We start from the raw sequence: 13,114 nt of genomic DNA on the forward strand, positions 1-13,114 counted from the left end.
GAGCTGATTACAGGAATGGTCTGTACAGGGTCCTGAGGACAGGAGCTGATTACAGGAGTGGTCTGCACAGGGTCCTGAGGACAGGAGCTGATTACAGGAATGGTCTGTACAGGGTCCTGAGGACAGGAGCTGATTACAGGAATGGTCTGCACAGGGTCCTGAGGACAGGAGCTGATTACAGGAATGGTCTGCACAGGGTCCTGAGGACAGGAACTGATTACAGGAATGGTCTGATTTTCCATTTAACACATTGATGTAAATACCATGGTCCCAGCTCTAACACTGTCCTATCAACAGTGAAGGGAATAAATCCAGAAGATCTTTTCTTCCCCATTTCACCTCGATTGAGGACGACCCTTTCCTTATATAGAAGCTGAAAGTCACATGAGCGAAATTCCTGGATTATAAACGAAGGGTTTGTGAGAAGAAGCTGCTCAGCTTGAAGAACATGAGCAGGGGAGGAGACTGTGTGAAGGGACGGGGCAGCTGAGAGGAGGTGGATGGTGCGCAGAGTCTCGGGCTGAGAGAAGCAGCCCCAGCCCCAGCCTAGGGGCAGACTCTGCAGCTCCGAGCACCGAGACCAGGGGCAGGAAGGAGCGGTGAAGGGAGAGAGAGAGAGAGAGAGGCTGAAGCCAGTGCAGCCCAGCAGGCAGGCAGAGGCCGGCTCTGTGTCCGAGGCTCGGAGCTCAGCAACCTGAGCAACACAGGAAGCAGGGACCGGGCACACACCATGATCGGCACCAGGTCCAGGGCTTCGGAGCTCCCAGAGCCGGAGACAAACCACGAGAAACTCGCTCTGAAAGCCTTCAAGAAAGTTGGTAAGGAGCAGTGGGCAGAGTGGGCGTTGTTGAAGGAAGGGCAGGAGTTACTGGCAGGAGGGGAAGGGGTTAATGGGCAACACACTGGCTGTGAAGATTCCTTACTGTGGTTACACTGCAGACAAAACTCTGCCTAAATAAGGAATTCTCATCTGGATCACAGAGGCATTGCTTAAAAGTTTCCCCTCGATTTAAAATCTGGTGTTTTTTAAATCTGGAGGATCTCTGGAATCTCTCTCTCTGTCTGTTAAATAAGGAGGTACCTCAGTTTTCACAGATATATGGAGTATTTCTGGGATTAGCAGCACTGGGTGGGACAGAGAGAATCATCCCTGTGTGTGTGTGTAGTCTGATCAATCACAGCAATGGACACTGCACAAGGCTCAGCATCTTGTGCATTAAAGGGGAAGGAAATCTAGGCCGAGCCCCCCTCCACCCTCCACCCCCTACTCAAACAACTGAGAATTAGGCCACACTGGAGCACTGTGTCCAGCCCTGCTCACCACACTTTAGGAAAGATGTGAGGGTCCTTGACAGGGTGCAGAGGAGATTTACATTAGAATGTTTCTAGGGATGAAAGATTTTAGTTACAAGGTTAGGTTGGAGAAGCTGGGGTTGTTCTCCTTGGAGCAAAGCAGTTTGAGGGGAGATATGATAGAGGGGGACAAGATTATGACAGATTTAGATAAAATAGACAAAGAAAAATCTGTTCCCATTAGCTGATGGTACAAAGAATAGGAAACAGCTGGCATGGATTCAATGGGCCGAATAGCCTCCTTATGACTCCATTACTCTAATTAACCAAATCCTTCACTGATATATATTAATGAGATTTGGTGTCAATGTTATTCCTTTGGGATGTTTTATCATGTTAATGAAACTACAAAAATGCAAGCTGTTGATGATTGGTGATGGAAACCTCCTTTCCTGGTTCATATGTGACTGTGGCCCCGCCCCCATGTGGCAGACTCATAATTGCCCCAAAAGCAGCTCAACTAGCCAATCAGCTGCCCCAAACTGCATTAAAGGTGAGGGCTCATCACCTTCTTCAGGGCAACTAGGGATGGGTGATAAATGCCAGCCTTGCCAGTGATGCCCATATCCCAAGGTTGAATTCTTAAAAAGGCAGAGTTTCTCTTTGTCTGGTAGAGATTGTCTCTGTCTCTGTGTGCTTTCTATTGAGTGAACAGAAGCTGTACTGAGAAAAATCCAGTTGTTGATTGTGGAATCAGACCAGTTCAGCTAAATAGCCTTTTTCCAGGTTATACATTCTATTTAATTCTAAATATTACTGTAGGATGTTCCTTCAGAGGATTGCTTGATAGATCACCTGCCTCTTTCACAGTCCTCGCCTCTCCTCATGGTAGAGCTGACACTCAGGGACTTGAGGTCAGTGGTTGACAGTTGGTGGCGTCTTGGCTTCAGACTGGCTTGGCCTGATTGAAGCTCCCATGGTCACCTTGGAGTCACCTCAACTCCAAAGATGCCTCACCTACTCCACTCATCCACCCGCCCATCCTTAAGCCAGGTGGCCTAATAGGTCATTAGATAACTGCCAAGCAGTGTGGACAGCTGTTACCCCCAGCTCCTCGTAAATAGCACAGTGAGCAGCGTTAAGCAATCCCAGCTTTACCAGTTTTGACACGTGCTGGTTAGTTACTACTGTCCTAATACTGGACTGGAATGAAAAAAAAAAGATTGTGCAAATGGCAGCTGTGGCTCAGCTGGTTGCATATTTACCTCTGAGCTGTAAGGTTTCTGGTTCAGGCCCCGCCCTAGGGCTTGAGCACAAAAATCAAGGTTAACCTTCCAATGCAGTACTGAGGGAGTGCTGCACTGTTGGAGATGCTGTCTCTTGGATGAGACATTAAACTGAGGCCCCATTTGCTTGCTCGGTTGAATGTAAAATGTCTTATGGAACTATTTTGAAGAAAAGCAGGATAGTTATCCCTGGTATTTCTCATAAATATATTTTTACCCCTTAATTGACTTGTAGGAATTTGCTGAGCACAAGTTAGCTGCTGTATTTCCAGCATTACACTATGCTTCAAAAATATTTCATTGGGTGTAAAGGTCCGTTGGTTGTGAAAAATGCTATATAAGTGCAAGGCTTTCTTATTTTCTTATTTCTATGGCTTGTTTCATGAACTCAAGATGTCCCAATGCAACGTAAAACCAGTGAAGCACTTTAAGACATGCAATCCTTGTTGTATTCTAGGAAACATGCAGTTAGTTTATACACAGCTGTTTTTAGCTGTTGGTTTCATGGGGCCTTTTATATGCAATTGAGAGGGAGATGGGGCCTCGATTTACTGCCTCATCTGATAGATGGTGCTTTTGAGAATGGAGCATTCCCTCAGTATCACACCAGAGCGTTAGCCTAGATAATGTGTTCTGAAATCTCTAGAGTGCGACTTGAACCTGTGATCTTTTGAGGTGAGGAAGATTTACCTCTGAGCCCTTGCCTACACATAGGAATTCAATATTAACCTATTAACTGTAGGTTAATATTTTATTTAAGTAGATAAGTAGGTAAGCAGGAGGTCCCATGTGATATGTGAAACCACCATTACATTTCAGATCACAACTGGGTTTTTTTAATTCACTCCCAGCATCTGAAGAAGATTAAAAACCATCTGATTGTAGAATCTAATTGTCAGCCTATCTCAGTACTATGCGAACTATTGGTCAGTTTGCTATCTGCTTGGGCGGAGTAGCCAAGGTCATAATTTAAACAAAAATATTATTGTGTACATGACTGGAAACTCCTTTAGAATTTAACTGATAGCTTTTCAAATCCATAAAACCCTGGCGACTGCTTTCTGTGGGTTTAATTAGACTTTTCAAACCTGAGTCAGTCTGAGCTTGTGTAAAGATCGGTCCCTGAAATTAGTCAGAATGTTGAAAAAAGTAACTGTATAAAAGTCAATTTTAAAATACATAATTTTGTATGGAAACCCAGAAGGAAAAAAGCAGTAAAAACTGAGGAATAAGAGTATTGTTCTGAACTGTTTTTTTTCCTTCTGGGAATTGCAAACTATTTATTTTGCACAGATTGTAGAAATATTTGTTATATACACTCTTGTCCATTCATTGTATATCAGCTGGAATTCAGTGTTAGTAAGTGTGACCTGATTGGTTAATAAGAGCAGACCTCCCGGGTTGTATTCTAGGAAACATGCAGTTAGTTTATACACAGCTGTTTTTAGGTGTTGGTTTCATGGGACCTTTTATTTGCAATTGTGAGGGAGATGGGGCCTCGATTTACTGCCTCATCTGATAGATGGTGCTTTGGAGAATGGAGCATTCCCTCAGTATCACCCCGGAGTGTTAGCCTAGATAATGTGCTCTGAAATCTCTAGAGTGCAAATTGAACCTGTGTTCTGAGTACAGAGGAATTGCTGGTCTTTGGTTGGCTGGTTGCTCTTGGTGGGCAGGATTTCTGTCCCCTCACAGACCTTGATCCCGAGGGAGGCCCACTGCTGGCCTGTTAAGTGCTTGAGCGGTACAAGGTGCGGAGGGGCTTGTTGAAAAGAGACGAGTGGGGGTCTCACCGACTCTCCAGCTGGGACCCCCGTTGCCTCCACAAGATTGCGCTCAGAGTTGCGAGGCTGGGAATTCCCTTCTAGGATGAGTGAATGAGGTAGCAACTATGCCAATATTCAACATGAGATTGGCTAGGCTAAAGAAGGAAAAGGGGTGGGAGGATATGGAAGAGGCCAGGTAAATCTGATCAAAATTTGTTAAAATGGAGAATAAACATTGATTTGGAGTGTTTAGGTCAAGTCATCAGTTTCGGTGATGTAACCTCTACACATTTCTATAAATATCAAGAAATTTGTGAACAGTTGAAGCTCAAAATAAGGTTCAGCATTTGTGTCTTTCTGTTCCTCTCTACGCATATGAAGCCACAGGATGGGTCTAGCAGCTAAAGAAATGTAAAGGAAAGATTTCTGTTCATCCTGGGAACCCTATCAAACCTACCCAGATCTCAGGGGCAGTAAAGGTTCCCTTGATGCTGTCAGAAGTTAACTCACCAATGGGAGCAGTTTCAAACACCTAAACTAAGAGAGCTAGTGCAAGATGGGAAGAAAAGAACCAAAAATGTCATGCATATAGAGGCTGGTGGTTTTGACTGACATCCATCAGGAGCTGCGGCCAGTGACAGAGCTAGGAATAGAAACTTGGGTTAGGCTCCATTAGGTCGAGAGGAGCTGATGGAGGAGGGGTTTGAGTGAAGTGGTTTGAATAGAGGGGTTTGAGTGTGATTAGTGCAGTTGATGGAGGAGGGGTTTGAGTTTTTTTAAAAATTCATTCACGGGATGTGGTCTTCACTGGCTGGGCCAGCATTTATTACCCATCCCTAATTGCCCTTGAGAAGGTGGTGGTGAGCTGCCTTCCTGAACCGCTGCAGTACATGTGGTGTAGGTACACCCACAGTGCTGTTAGAGAGGGAGTTCCAGGATTTTGACCCAATGACAGTGAAGGAACGGTGATATATTTCCAAGTCAGGATGGTGAATGACTTGGAGGGGAACTTCCAGGTGGTGGTATTCCTATCTATCTGCTGCCCTTGTCCTTCTAGATGGTAGTGGTCATGGGTTTGGAAGATTCTGTCTAAGGAGCCTTGGTGAATTCCTGCAGTGCATCTTGTAGATGGTACACACTGCTGCCACTGTGTGTCGGTGGTGGAGGGAGTGAATGTTTGTGAACGTGGTGCCAATCAAGTGGGCTGCTTTGTCCTGGATGGTGGCAAGCTTCTTGAGTGTTGTGGGAGCTGCACTCATCCAGGCAGGTGGGGAGTATTCCAACGCACTCCTGACTTGTGCCTTGTAGATAGTGGACAGGCTTTAGGGAGTCAGGAGGTGAGTTACTTGTTGCAGGATTCCTAGCCTCTGACCTGATCTTGTAGCCACAGTATTTATATGGCAAGTCCAGTTCAGTTTCTGGTCAATAGTAACCCCACTACATGTTGGTAACATGTTGATAGTGGGGGATTCAGTGGTGGTAATGCCATTGAACATCAAGGGGCGATGGTTAGATTCTTTCTTTGTTGAAGATGATCATTGCCTGACACTTGTGTAGCATGAATGTTACTTGCCACTTGTCAGCCCAAGCCTGGATATTGTCCAGGTCTTGCTGCATTTGGACATGGACTGCTTCAGTATCTGAGGAGTCACGAATGGTGCTGAACATTGTGCAATCATCAGCGAACATCCCCACTTCTGACGTTATGATGGAAGGAAGGTCATTGATGAAGCAGCTGAAGATGGTTTGGCCAAGAACACTAACCTGAGGAACTCCTGCAGTGATGTCCTGGAGCTGAGATGACTGACCTCCAACAACCACAACCATCTTCCTTTGTGCTAGGTATGACTCCAACCAGTGCAGAGTTTTCCCTCTGATTCCCATTGACTCCAGTTTTTCTAGGGCTCCTTGATGCCACACTCGGTCAAATGCTGCCTTGATGTCAAGGGCAGTCACTCTCACCTCACCTCGGGAGTTCAGCTCTTTTGTCCATGTTTGAACCAAGGCTATAATGAGGTCAGGAGCTGAATGGCCCTGGCGGAACCCAAACTGGGCATCAGTGAGCAGGTTATTGCTAAGCAAGTGCAGCTTGACAGCACTGTTGATGACCCCTTCCATTACTTTACTGATGATGGAGAGTAGACTGATGGGGCGGTAATTGGCTGGGTTGGATTTGTGCTGCTTTTTGTGTACAGGACATACCTGGGCAATTTTCCACATAGCCGGGTAGATGCCAGTGTTGTAGCTGTACTGGAACAACTTGGCTAGGGGCGCGGCAAGTTCTGGAGCAAAAGTCTTCAGTACTATTGCCGGAATATTATTAGGACCCATAGCCTTTGCAGTATCCAGTGCCTTCGGCTGTTTCTTGTTACCATGTGGAGCTAATCTAATTGGCTGAAGACTGGCAACTATGATGCTGGGGACCTCTGGAGGAGGCCGAGATGGATCATCCATTTTGCACTTCTGGCTGAAGATTGTTGCAAATGCTTCAGCCTTATCTTTTTCACTGATGTGCTGGGCTCCCCCATCATTGAGGATGGGGATATTTGTGGAACCTCCTCCTCCAGTGAGTTGTTTAATTGTCCACCACCATTCACGACTGGATGTAGCAGGACTGCAGAGCTTAGATCTGATCTGTTGGTTGTGGGATCACGTAGCTCTGTCTATCACTTGCTGCTTATGCTGTTTGGCATGCAAGTAGTCCTGTGTTATAGCTTCACCGGGTTTTTAGGTATGCCTGGTGCTGCTCATGGCATGTCCGCCTGCACTCTTCATTGAACCAGGGTTGATCCCCAGGCTTGATGGTAATGGTATATTGGGGGATATGCTGGGCCATGAGGTTTGCAGATTGTGGTTGAGTACAATTCTGCTGCTGCTGTTGGCCCATAGCGCCTCATGGATGCCCAGTCCTGAGTTGGTAGATCTGTTTGAAATCTCTCCCATTTAGCAGGATGGTAGTGCCACACAACACGATGGAGGGTAACCTCAATGTGAAGGCGGGACTTTGTCTCCACAATGACTGTGCGGTGGTCACTCCTACCGATACTGTCATGGACAGATGCATCTGCAGCAGGCAAGTTGGTGAGGATGAGATCAAGTATATTTTTCCCTCTTGGTTCCCTCACCACCTGCCGCAGCTATGTCCTTTAGGACTCGGCCAGCAGTGGTGCTACCGAGCCACTCTTGGTGATGGACATTGAAGTCCCCCACCCAGAGTACATTCTGCACTCTTGCCACCCTCAGTGCTTCCTCCAAGTGGAGTTCAACATGGAGGAGCACTGATTCATCAGCTGAGGGAGGGCAGTACGTGGTAATCAGCAGGAGGTTTACTTGCCCATGTTTGACCTAATGCCATGTGACTTCATGGGGTCCGGAGTCAATGTTGAGGACTCCCAGGGCAATTCTCTCCCGACTGTATACCACTGTGCTGCCACCTCTGCTGGGCATGTCCTGCTGGTGGGACAGGACAGGTGGTGTCAGGGACATTATCTGTAAGATGTGATTCCATGAGGATGACTATGTCGGGCTGTTGCTTGACTAGTCTGTGAGACAGCTCTCCAAATTTTGCACCCAGATATTAGTAAGGAGGATTTTGCAGGGTCAACAGGGCTGAGTTTGCCATGGACATTTCCGGTGTCCAGGTTGATACCGAGTGGTCCATCTGGTTTCTTTCAGTTTTTGAGACTTTGTAGTGGTTTAACACTGAGTGGCTCGCTAGGCCATTTCAGAGGGCACTTTACAGTCAACCACATTGCTGTCGGCCAGATTTCCTTCCCTACCTGATGGGTTTTTACAATCGACAATGGTTTCATGGTCATCATCAGACTTTAATCGCAGATTTTTATTGAAATCAAATTGCACCATCTGCCATGGCAGGATTTTAACTCGGGTCCCTAGAGCATTACCCTGGGTCTCTGGATTACTGGTCCAGCAACAATACCACTACGCCATCGCCTCCCCTGGGGTTTGAGTGGGATTAGGGCAGTTGATGGAGGAAGTCTTTGGGTGGAGGGGTTTGAGTGGGATGAAGGGTTTAATGTTGGGACCTGAGAAAGAAATGAGCCATGTTTCAAGGGTCACTCGTACATATTTTTCATACATTTACAGATGAAGGATCTGAGGTGTGGAAAGGGGAAGCTGATGGAACCTCACAACTCTCAACTGGTATCACACTGAAAGTTGTTAAAGAGAGTGGTGGGGAGGTTGCTAAATAATTCTACTTCCTTGGTCTCTCATCTCCCCAGACCCTGTAGGAGATCATTAGCAGGTTAATCTAGGATGGGTATGTAAGCACAGGAGGAGAGCCTATGACTATTCTGGCCTAGAGTCTCTAGGAAATAAAGATCGATCAAATCAATTCTGCTTTTCTATTTTTCCTGCCAAAGCGGACAACTTCACATTTTCCTACATCATATCCCATCTGCTATTTTTTTGCCCGCTCATTTAACCTATCTATATGCCTTTGCAGACTCTTTGTATCCTCCTCACAACTTACTTTCCTACCTATCTTTGTCTCATCAGCAAATTTGGCTACAATATAGTTCCTGATTCTAAGTCATTAATATGGATGGTAAATAGTTGAAGCCTCAGCACTGGTCCCTGTGACACTACACCAGTTATAGTTTGCCAACCTGAAACTGTCCCAATTACTCTAAGTCTCTGTTTCCTATTAGCCAATCCTTATCAACCCCAATACAATGAGCTCTTATCTTGTGTAGTAATCTTTTATGTGGTATCTTATCGAATACCTTTTGGAAATCCAAATACACCACATCTACTGATTCCCCTTTATCTATCCCGCTTGTTGTATCCTCAAATCTCTAATAAATTTGTTAAACGGCATTTTCCTTTCACAAAAACATGTTGGCTCTGCCCGATTGTATTATGATTTTCTAAATGCCCTTCTACTACCTCTTTCATAATGGATTCTAGCATTTTCCCAATGACAGATGTGATACCAACTGACCTATAGTTTCCTGTTTTCTGTCTCCCTCCTTTCTTGAATAGAAATGTTATATTTGTGGCTTTCCATTCAGCTGAGACTGTTCCAAAAGCTATGGAATTTTGGAAGATTACAACCAATGCATTCACCATCCCTGCAGCCACTTCCTTTAAGGCCCTTGGAAGTAGGTCATAAGGGTCCAGGAGACTTATCAGCCTTTAGGCCCACTGGTTTCCCTAGTACTTTTCCTCTCTGATTGTGAATGGTTTAGATTTGTTCCCTCCTTTTGCCTCTTGATTTTCTGCTATTTTTGGGATGTTTTCTGTGTTTTCAACTGTGAAGAGACAGATAAAAAATATTTGCTGAAAGCCTCCATCATTTTCTTGATTCCGATTATTAATTCCCCAGTTTTGCTCTCTAAAGGACTTTAACTATTTCTGCTTTTTATATGCTTGTAGAAGCTTTTAGTGTCCGCTTTTATATTTCTTGCTAATTTTCTCTCACAACACTATTTCTCCCTCTTTGTTTTTTTTTAACTCATCCTTTGCTGGTTTCTAAAGTTTTCCAAACCTTCTGGTGCACCACAAATCTTCACAGCATCACATTTCTTTCAATTTGATGCCATCCTTAACTTCCTTAGTTAGCCATGGATGGTGCATTCTTTTGTGGCATATTTCTTTCTCAATTGAATATATCTTTGCTGGGTGTTATGAATATCTCCACAAATGTCTGCTACTGCTTCTCTGCCATCTTACCTTTAATCTATTTTCCCAGTCCTCTTTAGCTAACTGTCTTCATACCCTTGAAGTTGTCTTTATTTAAGTTTAAAACTCTAGCTTCAGACCCAAATTTCTCACCCTCAAAATTAATTGAACTAGAGGATACTTTACTATGAGATCATTAACTAATATGCCTCGTTACACATTACAAGGTCTAAAATAGCCTGTTCCCTGGTTGGTTTCAGAATGTACTGTTCTAAGAAACTGCCCCAAAAACAATCTATGAACTCATCCTGCAAGCTACCTTTGCCAATTTGATTTGTCCAATCTATATGAAGATTAAAATTGCCCACAATTGTTACAGTACTTTTCATAGAAGCCCCAATTATTTTTTAATTTATACACAGTCCTGGAGTATAGCTACTGTTAGGGGGTCTATAAACCACTCCCACCAAACGCGAGATTCTATGGGCACAGTGTAGACATGTCTCCACAAAGAAATAGGGTGGTATTGCCAAATCTAGAGCCCCCTGGTTATCCAGAAGCATACAGGCCAAGATAAAGCAGGAAAAAAAAGCTTATGACAGACACAAAAAACTTAATACTGTAGAAAGCTGAGAGTATAGAAAGTACAGGGGTGAAGTAAAAAAGGGAATTAGGAAAGCAAATTGAGGATATGAAAAAATAATGGTAGATAAAATCAAAGAAAACCCAAAGATGTTTTACCAGTACATTAAGAGCAAGATAATAACTAAGGAAAGTGTAGGGCCTATCAGAGATGTACATGGTAACTTGTGCGTTGATGCTGAAGATGTGGGCAGGGTTCTCAATGAGTACTTTGTCTCTGTCTTCACTAAGGAGCGGGATGATGCAGACATTCTAGTTAAAGAGGAGGAGAGTGAAATATTAGATACAATAAGCATAGTGAGAGAGGATGTACTGGAGGGACCTTCATCCTTGAAGATGAATAAATCACCAGGGCTGGATGGATTGTATCCCAGGCTGTTAAAGGAAACCAGGGAGGAAGTAACAGATGCTCTGAGGATCATTTTCCAACCCTCACTAGATACAGGTGAGGTAGCAGAGGACTGGAAGCCTGCGAATGGTGTACCATTATTCAAAAAGGGTGCGAGGGATAGGCCAGAAAATTATAGGCCCGTCAGTCTGACTTCAATGGTGGGGAAATTATTAAAATCAATTCTGAGAGACAGGATAATCTGTCACTTTAGAAAGGAACGGATTAATCAGGAGAGTCAGCATGGCTTTGTTAGGGGAAGGTCGTGTCTTACTAATTCAATTGAATTTTTTGAGGAAGTAACAAGGAGGATTGACGAGGGTAGTGCAGTGGATGTTGTCTACATGGATTTTATTAAGACAGTTGACAAGGTCCCACATGGCAGACTGGTCAGGAAAGTGAGGTCTCATGGGATACAGGGGAATGTGGCAGGTTGGACCTAAAATTGGCTCAACGACAGGAAACAAAGGGTAATGGTCGATGGGTGTTTTTGCGGATGGAAAGGGGTTTCTAGTGGTGTTCCACAGGGCTCAGTGTTGGGGTCCTTGCTGTTTGTTGTATCTATTAATGATTTGGACTAAAATATGTGTGGTATGATTGGGAAATCTGCAGATGACACAAAAATTACCTATGTAGTTGATAGTGAAGAGGATCGGTGTTGTCCCCAGAATGATATCAATGGTTTGGTTGAGGGGTTAAAAAGTGGCAAATGGAATTCAATCCAGAGAATGGTGAGGTCATGCATTTGGGGAGGGCAAACAAAGCAAGGGAATACATAATAAATGGGAGGATAGTGAGAGGGGTAGCGGAAGTGAGAGACCTTGGAGTGCATGTCCACAGGTCCTCGAAGGTGGCAGGACAGGTGGATAAGGTGGTAAAGAAAGCATACCGATGCTTTCCTTTATTGGACGAGTACTGAATACAAAAGCAGGAATGTAATGATGGAACTGTATAAAACACACTGGTTAGGCCACAGCTGGAATTCTGTGTACAGTTCTGGTTGCCACATTACAGGAAGAACATAATTGCTCTGGAGAGGGTACAGCGGAGATTTACAAGAATGTTGCCAAGACTGGAAGGTGCAGCTATGAGGAAAGATTGGACAGGCTGGGGTTGTTCTCCTTAGAACTGAGGAAGCTGAGGGGTGACCTGATTGAGGTGTGCAAGATTATGAAGGGCCTAGATAGAGTAGACAGGGATGCCCTGTTTCCTCTAGCAGAGAGGTCAATTACCACAGGGCACAGATTTAAGGTGGTTGGTAGAAGGATTAGAGGGGACATGAGCAAAACTTTAGAGGGTGATGGGTGTCTGGAATTTGCTGCCTGGTTTGGTGGTGGAGGCAGAAACCCTCAACTCAATTGAAAGTTACCTGGATCTGCACCTGAAATGCTGTAACCTGCGAAGCTACGGACCGAGTGCTGGAAGGTGGGATTAAAATGGGCAGCTAGTTTTTTAGTTTTTGGCCGGCGCAGACACGGGCTGAATGGCCTCCTTCTGTGCTGTGAATTTTCTATGGTTCTATGGTTCTAGGAAATGTGGAGCATTAACCAGTCTCTGTCGGAGTCAGGCAGTGAGTTTCATATGGGGAACTTTATTCTTCCCAGGCTGCTCTCAAATAATCCACTGTAATGAAGGCCAACTCATGAATATCCAGCATTTACCAACAAGGATTATAGTGAGGGCATCAGACACACTAATGAGCCACTGTTACTGGTGTAATGCCCTGTATTCGTCAGTAAGTCACTGAAGGCTAACATGCAGATGCAGCAGGCAATTTGGAAGGCTAGTTATATGTTAGCCTTTATCGCAAGAGGGTTTGAGTGCAGGAGTAGTGAAGTTTTGCTCCAATTGTATAGAACCTTGGTTAGGCCGCACCTGGAGTACTGTGTGAAGTTTTGGCATCCTTACCTTAGGAAGGATATTATTGCCATAGAGGGAGTGCAATGAAGGTTCACCAGACTTGTTCCCAGGATGGCGAGGCTGTCCTATGAAGAGAGATTGGGAAACTGGGCCTGTATTCTCTAGAGTTACAAAGAAGGAGAGGTGATCTCATTGAAACTTACTAAATACTTAAAGGGACGGACAGGGTAGAT

General features: G+C 44.7%; 1 protein-coding gene across 1 annotated transcript in view; it reads left to right on the forward strand.

The window, feature by feature from the left end:
• The first annotated feature begins 404 nt into the window (after window positions 1-404).
• LOC144668091 (1-phosphatidylinositol 4,5-bisphosphate phosphodiesterase delta-3-like) overlaps window positions 405-13,114 on the forward strand; it is a 200,989-nt gene continuing 188,279 nt past the window's right edge. Inside the window, exon 1 of the mRNA XM_078529869.1 lies at window positions 405-818. Within this exon, the coding sequence (XP_078385995.1) occupies window positions 731-818 (88 nt within the window). The 5' untranslated portion in view covers window positions 405-730. The remainder of the gene's footprint in view (window positions 819-13,114) is intronic.

This window comes from Cetorhinus maximus, chromosome 25 (genome assembly GCF_964194155.1).
Source record: "Cetorhinus maximus chromosome 25, sCetMax3.hap1.1, whole genome shotgun sequence".
Taxonomy (NCBI): Eukaryota; Metazoa; Chordata; class Chondrichthyes; order Lamniformes; family Cetorhinidae; genus Cetorhinus; species Cetorhinus maximus.